Consider the following 15,014-nt stretch of genomic DNA (forward strand, 5'->3'; position numbering starts at 1 on the left):
TAGAGTGGTAAAGGGCAAAGGTGTCACTTTGAGGACTAAGCTACGCCTGACCACACCATGCTATTTTCAATCACCTCATATGCATGTGAAAGCTGGACAATGAATAAAGAAGACTGAAGGAGAATTTATGCATTTGAGTTGTGGTGTTGGCAAAGAATACTGAATATTCTATGGATTGCTAGAAGAACGAACAAATCTGTCCTAGAATGAAGTGCAGCTGGAATGCTCCTTAGAAGTGAGAAGGACAGACTTCATGTTTTGAACTTTGATCATATCTTCAGACAGGGCCAATCCCTGGAAAAAGAGATCACGCTTAGTGAAGTAGAGGGTCAGCGGAAAAGGGAAGATCCTCAACAAGATTCACTGGCACAATGGCTGCGATCTCAGGCTCCAACATGGCAATGACTGTGAGGATGGTGCAGGATGAGGCAGTGTTTCACTCTGATGTACGCAGGGTCACTGTGAGTTGGGACCTACTTGATGGTACCTAATAACAACAACAACATGCATTGGAATCAACTCGAAAGCACCCAACACACTAACACAGTTGATAACTACTTTAAACATAAAATTTTGCTGATTAATTTTTACCTTGCCACTGTTACTCAGTGAGTTTCAACAGATAGTTTATTAATTGTTTGCTACATATATGATTAAGACATGTACAAAAATCCTTTTTATTGTTGTTAATTTATGTAGATTAAATGAACATATTAATGCATATATTTAAATATCATGCTTTAATATAGGAAAGAAATTCTTGAATTTTTGGTATCCATTCAAGTTGCTACCCTAAAAGGTCTTAAAACGGCGCATCCAGAAAAAACAAAAACAATTTCTAACTTGCAAAAACACTTAACTCCCTCTAAGGTTACTCCGGGAAGCTCCTGTATAATTTTCATACTAGCAAATGAACATTTTCACAGTGGTTTTACATGGAAGTCCAGTGAGCAGGTTTCTAGCATAGTGTGGGAAATTTTAATAAAAGGTGTAAATTATGGTACTTTCTGCAACTAAATTTTTCACAAACGTGAGATGAATAAACTCTCAAAATTACTCTGATGAAATGACTTCTTCCAAGACACTGCAGAGTATATTCTAGTACACTGAAAAAATTAATTAACCTTACCTATAGCAACCTCACCCCTCAACCGTGGTGGTACGTTTGAACTGTCAGGTTAATCTTCTGTACCTTAATTTACATCTAAGTGAAAAAAAGGCCCAAAACCACTGCTATTGAGTCAATTCTGACTCATAGTGGCCCTATATGACAGAGTGGAACTGCCCCAGCTATAGTCTTGACAGGAGCACACTGTCAGGCCTTTTCTCCCATGGAGCTTCTGGTGGGTTCAAACCGTCAGCCTTTAGGTTAGCAGCCAAGTGCTTAACCATGGTACCACCAGAGTTCCCTATAAAATCTTACAGAAGCAGATTCTGCATCTCTGTCCTGTGGAGTAGCTACTGGATTCTAACTGCTGACCTTCTGATTAGCAGTAAAGTGCTTTAACCACTGCACCAGCAAGGCTCCCACATCTAAGTGAGGGTGATCTAGATTACACTGAAGCCATTGTCTTGTGCCATTTCTACAGACATTCCACTCACGTTCAAATGTATGAATCTCCTTTTTAAAAATGGCAGATCTCTGATATTACTAGGGTTTAGACAACACTGCTGTCACCATCATAGGTCCAAACACAGCCACAATAAGGGGATAGACACAGACTGTAATGCTACTGTCTGGAACTATCAAGAATATAACTCTGAGAAATGCTATGGAGTACAATGGGTTTCTCTGTACAAACAGCCTTTTGATGTTGAGTTTGTAGTTCTGCCAAGATGATTTGTTGGGCCACAAACTTGCAAATGGATCAGTTATTTAACTATGTGAATGAGGTACTGTGGTCTACTGAGGGGATTGGTCAGTTTGTGGCTTTGGTGAGAGGAGTAGGTTTATAAAAACATTGATCCCACAGAGGTTGAAGGAGACCTCACTACCACAAAGAAGAACCTGGAACAGAGAGCATCCCTTGACCTGGGGTCCCTGTGCTGAGAACCTCCTAGACACAGAAGACAGAGAAAGCTGTAACATTGGACGTGGCCCCAGATGGTGCAAGAACCAGAAGATTGGTGCAAGATGGCCATAGGGCACTTCTCAGTTCATGGAGTGAGATGGCTGCTGTGGACTTGCCAACCCATGGAGCTAGAGAGCCAAGCACCTATAGGCAGGATGTTATTTGGTGGAGTGGGATGCCTCCAGGCACTTAACAACAGAGCCAACAGAGCTGTACCACTTCTCTGAGTAGGGGTCAGTGACAGAGGCCAGGCCTGAGCACGGGGCCAAGGGCAGAGGTCAGGCCAAGTGGTGCTTGGCAGCAGAGGCTGGAGCCCAGCCAAGAAGGAGCTGAGAGCTGTCCTGGGTGGAAGCTCTCCTGACTGATGAACCATATCCTGAGCTACATCCTGTTCCTTCCAAGCTGATTGTGATCCCGAGCTGTAGCTTGTTGCTTTACTAAAAAAAACACATAACTGTGAGCATGGCCTCTGAGTTGTGTGTGACCATTGCAAGGAATTACCAATCCCAGCAGAGAAGTAGAGAGTGCCGGGGTGGGGAGGGTATGGCTGGTATCAGAACTGGTAGAAACGTTGGAGGGTGGAAGTATGTTTACCTCCAAATCATAGTCATCAGCTTTGGGCCGATGCTGATGCTCAGTCTCCTTCCTCCTCCTGAAGTCAGAGGACTTCTGATGCTACTAGCTTACAGGTCAGATTTCCAAAGCCTCAGGACCATAAGATCTTGGGGTCAGACTATGGGATAAGATTATGGGAGAATGGCTGGACTTACCAACCCACTCCTCCCTTTTGTTTATCCAAGAGATATGCAAACTTTATACTCAAGTCATTATCAAGAGGCAAAAAAAAAAAAAAAAAATGCCACAATTGCTGAGTTATAACTAGGGCCTCTGGCTACTTGTTGTGGGAGCAATATTTTCCTTTAACCCTGTGATTCTAGAATGTTGGCTAAACTCTTAAGCTGTGGGAGTTTTATTTTTCCTTTGAGAACAGACACACGATTGCCATTTCCATGAAAGACTTCTGAACTAGTCGATAGAAAGAAAGTATTATGAAAAGTAGTAATTATTCTGTGTTGTTTTGACAGAGAATTATTATCATTAATACTTATTATTAATAACAATATACATACTAGTATCAATGATGATGAGGCAACACATTGATATGAATGCATTATGACACAAATAGTGTGGAAGGAAAAAACATTTTCTTCAAAAGATGAAGAAACAATAGCTCTTTGTGGAAAAGATTGCTAGTTCCCTAAAAATGTGTCTCCTCCCTCCCCCTTGTCATTGGCCCAAACACATTCATCTTCCTTTGTTAACAGGTCTCTGATAGTCTTTGTCCTACTGAGTGTGAACTGCCTTCAGTTGGAATTAATCAGAGATGCAATGGTGATGAGGCTATTCCAGACGCTAACAGCCACTACATAAATGCTTCCTTGTTACCACATTGGAGAGGGACATGGTTAGTACAATGGGAGCTAATGATGGAACTCTGGAAGCTATCATTTTAAATCAGGCCATTACTTATGCCACTCTTGTGAACACCAAGCCAGACCCATGCTCTATTTCAGTTTAGCAGGTCCAGGCTTGATCCTGGGCTCAGTGAGGACTGGTGTACAGAGACTTCACATTTCCATTTGGATGCTGGATGTTGGCATGGCATGATCACCAGTCAAGACACGTTCCAAATTGCACAGTGGGCCATGGTGCATTACAGGCCAGCCTTGCAAACAGCCACATGCTTGCTGGCTGCCAAGAGCCAACACTGCTTTCTGGCCAGTGTGGAAACCACCAGAGAGTCAGGGGCTCTCTCCAGGAATTCCTCCCATAGGTGCTTGGGGAACCTCTGTTGCAATCTCAGACATGTTAAGGCTTCTATTCTTATCACTTTATGCACTATCATAAGTGACTTGAACAGGCCACAAGACATAGTTCTTCATAAAGATGCCTAAGAGCGGGGCTCTATTTATCTGTTTCCAAAGGACTGGTCCTTTCACTCCATTGAAAGAAGCCCATCCTCATATGGCAACAGGTTTATCACAGTAGAGAAGGTCTTGGGCTTTGCTGTCCAGTGACTCAGCTCTGAATCTGGCTTTATCACTTTCTACCTATACAGATGCATGAGTTGGCCTTGTTGAGCCCAGCTCAGATTAGCAGAACTACCCATCTGACCAAAGACTTGTGATAACACATAGCTGTTGCTTTAAGTTACAAGTTTTGGAGTGGTTTGTTATGCAAAAATAGCAAACTGATCCAACTGGTTACTCCAGTTTGATTAAAGTAGATAATCTTGAGTCTAGACTAGCCTGCAGAATTGAGACTGAGTGGAAAAAACTGGAAGCCACTGGGGATTTTTGAACAGGACAGAAACATGATTTTTTGCAGGATAGGAAACAGTGTTCTAAAAGCTTTATCCCACAGCAGAAGAAATGAAGCAAGGAGAACCTGGGTGGCAGGAAAACCAGACAAGAGCCCTGCCAACAAGGTCAAGAGGGCCTGCACCAAGTCACAGTGGTGGCAATGGAGGTGACAGAAAGCACTGAAGAAAGAGTTTAGCTATGGTCCAGATACGGATGGGGAAGGAAAGTTCAGAGTGGTCGAGGACTCCAAGGTTTTGAGCCTGGAAAGCTGAAATGGTGACCAAAAGGGAGAAAGCAGGAAGGACTGATGATGTGATAGATAACTGAGAGGTCCACAGAATATCTGGGTCCAGAAGGCTCCATGAACCTGGTGGGAAAAACTATTTTGAGAGAACGTCGATAGAGATGGTTGAAGGGATGACTTTGAGCAAAAGACAACACAGAAGAAATGTACATGTTCAAGGAAACAACCTTGACACTCACACATTAGATGTATTAGTTATATATTGCTGCATAACAAACTACCTCAAAGCTTAGCAACTTACAACTCAGGATTTCTGGGAGTGGTTCAGTTGGGTGATTTTGACTCTTCTGAGGTTGCCATCCAAACATTGGTCAAGCCTGAAATTGTATGAAGGCTTCAATGGGGCTAGAGAGTATGTTTCTAAGATATTCACTCATATGGCTGATGGCTGGAGGCCTCAGGTCCATGCCACATGAATAGCACATAGGGCTGCTTAAGTATTCTCATGACAAAGCAGCTGGCTTTCTCCAGAGTGAATGGTCCAAGAGAGAGAAAGAACAATGTCTTTTATGATCTAGCCTTGAAAGGCACATAACATCATTTATGTTATATCTATTAGTCAAATCACACTGACAGATACTGATTCAATGACGGAAAGGACTAATCAAGGGCATGGATGAGGATCAAGGAGATGAGGATTGCTGGGGGCCATATTGGAAGTTGGCTGCCATCCTGAGGGTAGAGGAAGAAGACAAGCAAAACTTAGAAAGTTGTGAAGGGTGGTTTCGTTGGGAGAAACAAGACTGCCACATGAGAAGGAATCTGTTGGCTCATCTGGCATTTTAAATAGGTTTTCGATCCCTTTCAAAACACTCCAGAAATGGTGCCTAGTAGTGGAGAAGCTCTGAGTCACAGAACAAGCTAGTATGTGCCTAGCAATGTGCCAAACTGCCATTGAAACTGGCACCATCATTTCACCACCACAGGCAAGGGTACTGAGGCTAAGGCCCAAGTTTTCATGGCCAGTTAGACATGGGACTGAAATCTGAACCCAAGTTGTTTGACTCATGAGCCTTCACTCTTGGCTTGAATGCCCCATGATGAGAGTACAGGGCCCTACATTCTTTTTCTGGAACTTCAAAGCAAGCCATACCCAGGTAAGCAAGAAAAGCAAGTGTGAGGAAAAGAAAGCTGCAGAAAGGGGAAGAGACTGATGTCCACCGAGCCCCCTATGTGCCAGGCACACATTGGAAGGAGAAATAGAGATATGCTTACCACCTTTGGAATCCATTGTGCTCTTGGTGGGCTGCTCAGTGAATTTCAGCAGTGGGGATCTTGACCTCTGGATGGTGGGAAGAGTGGACTCAGTAAACAGTATGGTATCCTTGCCTCCTGTCATGGAAAAGGGAGAAAATGGATATGTCATCTGTGGAATTGTGGCTACATTTTCTCTCACACAATTAACTTTGGGTGTTAGGGTCAACAGTGTGCTTTTTCATTCGTAAGTAAAGCTGTGGAAGGGAAATGGCCAGCAGGCCCTCTCTGTAGCGTGAGAACAAGAGCACTGAGAGTCCAAGGCTGGTTGTCTATGACCAAAGACCTTGACTCATTTCTGAGAGTCTGGTTGGGACATACTGCCCACAAATGCCACCATTAAAAGGCAGCCTGCTATGCTGGCATTAAACAGAGTGGCTTCTATCTGACTGAGATAAGAATAATTACAACAGCAGACTGTTTAGAAGCATGGGCTTTGGAACCACACTATGGTGTTTGTATTCTGGACTTTATCATTTGCTAGCTGAGGGACCCTGGGCCAGTCACTTAACTTGTCTGGGACTCAGACTCCTTTTCTGTAAAATGAGGAAGAATAACAAAACCCACCTGTAGAGGTGGTTGTAAGGATGAAATTGATCAATTCCTATAAGTACTTAGATGTTTAATTGGCGCTCAATAAATGTCACCAATTAAACCCATTACTTCATAGTGTCTGTCGCAGTGCCATAGATGCTCTTTCTGACTGAATTTAATGTGATATTTTATACTGAATAACAACTCTGTCATAAGGCAGGCAGTATTGGGTATTCCAAATTATCACAGCAAAACTTTCCCTTAGAACACAGAGTTAGTATGAACCCCCTAAGTAGACAACAGAAAGCGAGGGAGCAAATAGAAGAAGGAAAGGAAAACCAATGAAACTCAACTTCAGAGGCCATGGCAAGTCATGGAGTGAGGAGGAGGGAAATGTGGCTTTGATGCATGCATATAATGAACACACACAGACACAAAATACATGGTCATGAAATGAAGCTGCCTCAACTGGTCAAAAGAGCCCAACAGGCAGGATTTGATCCCAAACTTTGTTCCACAGGATTCAAGGGACTCTCTCAGTAGGAAGCACCATGCCCTCAATGAAACCCCCAGGGGACCACAGACCCAGCTATGTCCCAGTCTCTCTGACTTTGAGCAAGACCCTCTCTAAAGGTGGACAAAGCCAAATGACTACATGTCTCTGGGGCTCTGACTGTTGTTGTTGCTAGGTGCCATTGTGTCAGTCTCGACTTACGGTGACCCCATGTACACTGCCCTGTCCTGCATCATCCACATGATTGGCTGCAAATTCGACTGTTGTGGCCCACAGGGATTTTATTGGCCGTTTTATGGAAGTAAATTTGCAGGCTTTTCTTTGTAGTCCACTCTAGTCTGGAAGCTCCACTGAAACCAGTTCAGCATCATAGCAACACGTAAGTCTATACTGACAGATAGGTAGTGACTCTGTGTGAGGTGGACTGGCTGGGAAGCTAAGTCATGTCTCCTGCATGGAAGGCAAAAATTCAACCTCTGAATCACCACTGCCCTCGGGGGCTCTGATTAGAGGCTCTATGTGCTGATTCGGGTTTGGCGGAACACAGGATGATGTCCATGTAGAGATACCTACCTTGTCCTTGAAGAACCAGTGGAACCATAGACATAACTTGATCATTGTACCTCTGAGTCCCTTCCATGTGTTTTTAATACTGTCTTGTCATTACACCATGTGTTATTACCTTTGATTTCTAAGACAGAGAGCTTGGCACATGTTGTTGTGTTGTTAGGTACCGTTGAGTCAGCTCCGACTCCTAGCAACCCTATTCACTAGAACAAGACACTGGCCAGTCCTGCATCACCCTCACAATACTGGCTATGCTTGAGCCCATCATCACAGTCACTGTGTCAGTCCATCTTGTTGGCAGTCTTCTCCTTTTCCACTGACCCTCTGCTTTATCAAGGATGATATCCTTTTCTAGGGACTAATGCCTTCTGACAACGTGACCAAAGTATGTGAGACAAAGTGGCCTTTCTTGCTTCTAAGGAGCATTCCAACTATACTTCTTCCAAGACAAATTTGTTAATTCTTCTGGCAGTCCATGGTATCTTAAGTATTCTTTGCCAACATCACAATTCAAAGGCATTAACTCTTCTTTGGTCTTCCTTATTCATTATCCAGCTTTCACATGCTTATGAAGCTATTGAAAATACCATGGCTTAGGTCAGGTACACCTTAGTCTTCAAAGTGATATCTTTGCTTTTTAATACTTTAAAGAGGTCTTTTGGAGCAGATTTGCCCAATGCAATATGTCATCTGATTTGGCACATGTTGTTGTTGTTGTTGTTGTTGTTTGCTGTCGAGTCGGCCCTGACTCATAGCGACCCCTCCTTGGGTTTCCGAGGCAGTATCACTACGGAAGTAGGATTGCCCAACCTTCCTTCCGAGGAGTGGCTGGTGGATTTGAGCCGCCAGCCTTCTGGTGAGCAGTCAAGTGCTTCAGGAACTATGCTACCAGAGCTCCCTTGGCACATGGTAGGTGCTAAATAAATGCATTAGCTGCTTACTAAGAGATTCATCAGATGTTTATTTGGCACATGGTAGGTGCTAAATAAACATCTGATGACTCTCTTAGTAAGCGGCTAATGCATCCTTGGGAATTCTGACATCTTGGTGGACCAGAGGACTTGCTGCTGCCTCAGGCAGACGGAGTGCATCATTGATAGGCATTGATGTTGTTGGGTGCTGATGAGTCAATTTTTGACTCATAGTGACCCCATGTGACAGAGTGGAACTGCCCCACTGAGTTTCCTAGGCTGTGATCTTTACAGAAGCTGATTGCCTGGTCTTTCTCCCACAAAGCCAGTGGGTAGGTTCAAACCACCAACCTTTAGGTTAACAGCAAAGTGCTCAACTACTGTGCCACCAGGGCTTCTTATTAATAGGGGCAGCACCCTGACTTCTCTGTTATCTGAGGGTCATCCCAGAAGAGTGGAAACCTGATAGGAAGTCAACCCTGAAGTTCTATACCAACACTGTTATTGCAATGTCTCTTTTTGAAAAATGCTAGAAATCTTCAAGGCCACAGTCTGGGGAGTTTTCCCAAAGGGAACTGTTGACCTACAGCCTGGGATGTTGTTCAGAATCTTTGAGAATGAAGTCAGTATGATCAGGTCTCTCTTCGTGCTTCAAAGGCACAATCAAGAAACACCTAGAGGAGTTCGTGGTAATCCAGGCTTTGGTTACCACAATTTGATGGCAGATGCCTCTCCATCAAGACAATGGTTCCTCTCCTTAGGACAGGGAGATGACTGAATTTCTCGGCCCCTCTTTCTCTAGCAGGTGTGCAGGCAGCTCTCTAGCCCTCCAGGAATGTACCAAGAGGCAAACTCTACCCGACTGTTTTCCAACCTCTCTTCCAAATCCCCTTTGTCTTGTTGCAAAGGACCAGAATTATGGCCAGAGGTGAGAACTGGCTGCAGTCGAGTGACACAAGACAGCCTGAGGAAGATCTTCAGCCCTTCCTGCCATGAGGAAGCCATTAGGGCAGAAAGTCTCTACAGCCCTATCCAACCATTCAACCATCATCCACAATGGTTCCTTAAGAACATGGGTACCGGCAACAGTAAAACTCTCCAGAAAATCTGAGTAACAAGCATGTAAAGGAAATAGAAGCCACCATGCTCCCCACCTCCATATAGGTGGGGGAAAGAAAAACACTTCTCCAAATGTCCAGTTTAAGAGATTATTTCCTGATCCTAAGATAAAATGCTAAGATTTGATCTCTTACAAAATGTTTAAAGAATTCAAAGACCTCTGTTGGAAGAGTCTTAGTTCTATTAATCGTATTCAAGCACAGATTCTATCCATGTTGCCCAAACCAAGGTCTAATCTGATGATATACTGTCTCATGGTTCCGTCTTGATTCTTGGGTGGACTGGAGGTTGGGTAGCAGGGATGCGAGTGACACACAAACTACCGTCGGACTCCAACAAATGGAGAAGGCAAGTAAAGCCCTTATATTCAACCAGCATTTGTGTTTCTGGAATCTCTCCAGATACCTTACTGTACAAAGCCCCTCAGCCCCTTGTCCAGTGTACCAAGTAATATACCAAGTATTTAAAAACACATTTTTTTTTTTTTTTCTCCTCAGCTTGATGTCTAGGAGTGGAGGAAATGAAAGAACTAAAAGGAAAAGATCCAAGAACCAAGCTCTGGTCTTGCCAGATTATTTGCGGCCTTCAGTGTTTCTTTTTAGAGTGTGAACACAGCCCGGGAACCTCCCCTCGGTGTCAGCCAAACATCATTCTCCCTACACAGACCCACAGAGGGCTGCGAGGCAGAGGCCAGCAGGCAGGATGCTGACAGGATGGGGGCCATTCTTTCCTGAGGGGCTGACCTCTTCCCTTCATCCTCAGACCTGTTTTGTTTGTTATCGAGATGACTTCTCCATGCAGACTGTGCCATTTGTTAAACCTGTTTCACTTCTGTCTACTTCCCAGCAAGATGGCATGTTTGCTCCAATTCTAGAAAGCAACATCAAGAGCTATATACTGTTGGCTGACTGAGTGAGGAAGGGGCAAGGCAAAAGCCAAAGAAAAAACATAGCATATTCAGAATCCAACAGTCATTCTTCCTTACAATGAAGAGGTAGGCCCTTCACCATTGTTCTTTAGAGCCTCAGAAGAGATTGTTCTGGATTCTGAATTGCTCTTCTCCAAATAAACAGCTCCTTGACCTGGTCCCAGCTGCAGTAACCCACTACATTCCTCTCTTCTCTGAATTGCAGGTACCCAATGCAGGCAGAAAACACTAAAATGAAACTGAAGACCTGAGTTCTTATATCAGCCTCAGTGGCCTTGATACCATTGAACTTTCTGGGCCTCTGTTGCCTTACCAAACAAGGGATTAGACTAATCAGGAAAGGGAGAAATGCTTCCTTTCATATGTCAATTCTGACCAGGAAGTAGCTTCCTGGGAAGCCAATGAGGAGGACTGCTCTGAAGTCATATCGGACATCAACAAGGATGAACGTTGTGATTGTGTAGTAATGTCTGCCACTGGCGTGGGCATGGATGTTATCAAATATTCACCAAGTATTTATTACCCCTGAGCATTTTGCTCTCAACTGTCCTTCCAGGTCTAGCGTTGACTCCTCACCTCATTTTCTCACACACAAAGGTCTTTTTCACTCATTCAGTACTCAGCTATGTACCAGTCTACATTTTCCTCTCACTGCTTCATGTGTATTCATCTTGTTTCCCTAACAGGACTATAGATTCTTTGGGGCAGATAAGGAGCATGTCTAGAATGACACTAAATTCACAAGGTCAATGTTCAAAAAGTTACCAACACATTAATGGACTGATATCAAAGGAGACACCAAAAACCAAAAACCAAACTCACTGCCATTGAGTTGATTCTGACTCATAGTCACTACCATTGGGTTTCAGAGGCAGTAAATCTTTACAGAAGTAGTGGATTTGAACCATCAACTTCTGGTTAGCAGTCAAATGCCTTAGGCACTACGTCACCAGAGCTCCTTAAGGAGGCACTGTGATGGTTAATCTTGTGTTGACCTGGTTAGGCTATGGTGCTTAGTTGTTGGGTCAAATATTAGTCTATATCTTGCTGTGAAGGTATTTACATGTGATTAGCATTTAAATCAGTTGACTTAAACTAAGCAGATTACCTTCTATAAATTAGGTGGGCCTCATCCAATCACTTGAAAGCTTAAGGACAAAAAAACTGAGGTTTCCTGGGGAGGAAGGATTCTGTTTTGAGACTTTAAACAGACAAGACTACTGGAGTTATCAGTCTGTCACCTGAGCTGTGAATTTTTGGATCTGCCAGCCTCCACAATCACGTGAGCCAATTCCACAAAATAAATATCTCACTTATTCTGTATATATGTCTGTGTGTATATATGTGGATGCTTCAGAAAATAAGGCTGGCCATCTGCTTCCTAAAGGTCCCAGCCTTGAAAACCCCATGGAGCAGTTCTACTCTGCACACATGGGGTCACCATGAATAGGAACTTACTCAAAAGCAACTAACAACAGAAGCCGATTGCCAGGCCTTTCTTCTGCAGCCCTGCTGGGTGGGTTCAATCTGCCAGGCTTTAGGTTAATAGATGAGTGTAGACCTCTTGATCCACCCAGGAACCTGATTTGGGTCCTATGTCGGGGGAGGGGAAAGGAGAAGGAAGAAAAGAACATCTTTCTTCTTGCTCCCCTGGTCAGTAGTTACAAGGAGACACACGGAACAATGAACAGACAGAAGGGACCAATTTGGTATACTCTGGAAGAGCCTGATCCTCCCTTACTTTTACCACGGTTTGCAATGATCATAACATGTTGCTACACCCTAACATCCTTCATCACTGCACAAGGACGATGCTGTTGCCGTTATATAAACTTTAGAAGAGCTGGGCAATCGCCACTCTTTGTCCTGTCCTCCCACTTGAATCTACATGGGGGCCAAAGATGAGAGCAAATGTGGCCACCGCATAAAATCCAGTCACTTTCCCCAAAGCTAAGTTTACAATTTAATGTTTGCTTTGTACTAATCAAATTCTCTATTTCCCTTGACTATTCTCATCAGAAAAGTTCAAGGATACAGAGAGAATGCATTCCTAGTTATCTACATGCAGGGATGATGTTAATGCATTGCTAAATTAGCCACATAAACAGATATTTCAAATAGAACATACTCCCAAATCCCACTGACACATTGTAGCTCAGGCCTTCAGGCAGCAAAAAAAGAAAGAAAGAGACAAGGTTATTGCATAATAGCCATTCAAGAGCTCACCGTCAGAGTTAGCAAATTCTCAGCTTTCATATACTTACTCAACGTCTATATGTTTGTTTATATAGGCTGTAGAAATAAAACATGGAATAATTTCACCAAGTCATTTTGGGAAGAAAAAAAAAATCAAAACTTCTGTGTAAAAAAAAAAACACAGAAATGACAATCTCACTATATGAATGAACAAGAACTTGACCAGTGCTGATATGTAAAGCAATTAAAGAAAGGCCTTCTGATGAAGATAAGGTTTTAAATGCAGCACAAGATTCTTATGGAAAATGGATCATTCAAATGCCCAGGATGGCACTGGCCTCTAATTAGTTTTGTTGGGTCTTTTGACATCAAGTTCAAGGAATCTCTGCTGAAAATTCCAATTTGTGAAACACACTCCAAGGCAGCCTAAGGTGGCTATTCGATTTACATGAAGAAAAGCAGGTGGTGGAAGTTGTCCACCTCCCAGTGGTAATGTCCATTTATTGTGTATTACAAGGAAGTAACCCCTGAGTCAAGGGTGGAGGAGACTGGTTTGTGTAGAAAGGTTAAGTAACTAAAAATACATGTATAATGTTGCTCCCAGGGAACGAGGACGGGGTGAGAAATGATAAGTATAAGTTTCTGAAAAGTATGTAGACAAAGGGGACGAGCTGACAGTGTCCTCAGGAAGGGGCTATTACACCAAAACAGACGGGATAAATAGAGCTAATTAAAGGGAAACATCAGACTTGCCCCAGACTTCGTTCGACTGAAAATCTCCGCAGGAAATTTTGATTTTTCAAATGGGATCGGGGAAGGAAGGAGAAGCAGGTTAGCAGATTTTGTGAGGCATTCTGGGCATAGAGGGGTGAGTTTGAAAACCCATTGGTTCTCACATCATTTTTACGACCCATGGTTAAAATGAACAAATTTCATTAAGTTTCATATTCATTTTCAGGACTGATGATTAAATTGAGCAAATCTTTATGACATGAAGGGAAAAGAAATGAAACAATTTACTATGTTCACAAAAGTTAAAAAAAAAAAATTATACAAACACATACATTGAACATTTTAGAATACAGCTTAACAGACCAGCCCAGTTCCACAGACAAGAGCGGGAATATGTGAATACTGTTTGCATTTTTCTGATTTCCCCTCCTGAATGGTGGTTTCTAAGTTTGAAGCATTCACAGATGTCCCAGCAATGATCATCTTCCAATAAAATGACATCGAAAAGGTAGAATCTTTTGTTCAAATCACGTGAGAGCTGCCTTTATTTTAAAAAGGAAAACAATTTTTATGAAGTTCTGCTTACCCGGAAGACTCCACAAACCAGAAACTTCCAGAGTTCTTAATTTTTTCTCTAGTTCAGCCACCCGGTTGCCTAGGATTCTGTGGAAGGAAAGGAAACAAGAACAGGTGAGTGAGTGTCCTGTCAGCTCTCAGGGCTGAAAAGCTCCCTGGGAAACCCACCAGGGTCCTACGGTTTTTAGGTGCTGTCAAGTCAATTCCAACTCATAGCTGCTCTTTGTGACTGAATAGGAGCAGCTCCTAGGGTTTTCTTGGCTGCAATCTTTACGAAATGGAGTCCTAGTGGCGCAGCAGTGAAGTGCTCAGCTGCTAACCATGAGGTCAGCAATTCGCACTCACCAACTGCTCTGCAGTGATCTGCTCCTATAAACACTTCAGCCTAGGACGTCCTAGGGGACAGCTCTGCTCTGTCCTCTAGGGTCACTGAGTCCCAATCAAGTTGATGGCACCCAACGACAATCTTTTCAGAAGCAGACCACCATGTCCTTCTTCCATGGAGCCCCTGCATAAGTGTGAACTGACAATCTTTAGGTTAGCAGCTGAGTGCTTAAGCACTGTGCCACCAGGGCTCCCTTCAGTAACCCTAACCGGGAGATTTAAGATACATGCTAAAAGTGAAGCATTTCGTGTATGTTAAAAAAAATAAATAAACTCAATGCCATCGAGTTGATTCCAACTCATAGCGACCCCCTTTGGGTTTCCAAGGTGGTAAATATTTACAGAATTAGATTGCCCAATCTTCCTTCCAAGGGCTGGCTGGTAGGTTTGATCTGCCAACCAGAGCTCCAGGTATGTAAATAAGGTACCTATATATTACCTTATTTTCTTATCTATTGAAAGAGCTCTGGTAGCATAGTGCCTAAGGCACTTGACTGCTAACCAGAAGGCTGGTGGTTCAAACTCACCAGCTACTCCTCAGAAGGAAGATGGGGCAATCT

The 15,014-nt window shown here is 43.3% G+C and overlaps 1 protein-coding gene across 1 annotated transcript in view; it reads right to left on the reverse strand.

The window, feature by feature from the left end:
- CCDC149 (coiled-coil domain containing 149) overlaps positions 1–15,014 on the reverse strand; it is a 171,449-nt gene that overhangs the window by 6,808 nt on the left and 149,627 nt on the right. The window contains exons 10-12 of the mRNA XM_042782501.1: positions 14,081–14,157; positions 12,695–12,727; positions 5,955–6,071 (exon numbers count right to left, since the gene is read on the reverse strand). Coding sequence (XP_042638435.1) covers positions 5,955–6,071; positions 12,695–12,727; positions 14,081–14,157 — 227 coding nt within the window. The remainder of the gene's footprint in view (positions 1–5,954; positions 6,072–12,694; positions 12,728–14,080; positions 14,158–15,014) is intronic.

This window comes from Orycteropus afer, unplaced genomic scaffold (genome assembly GCF_000298275.1).
Source record: "Orycteropus afer afer isolate SDZICR_OR568_19922 unplaced genomic scaffold, OryAfe1.0 scaffold00346, whole genome shotgun sequence".
Taxonomy (NCBI): domain Eukaryota; kingdom Metazoa; phylum Chordata; class Mammalia; order Tubulidentata; family Orycteropodidae; genus Orycteropus; species Orycteropus afer.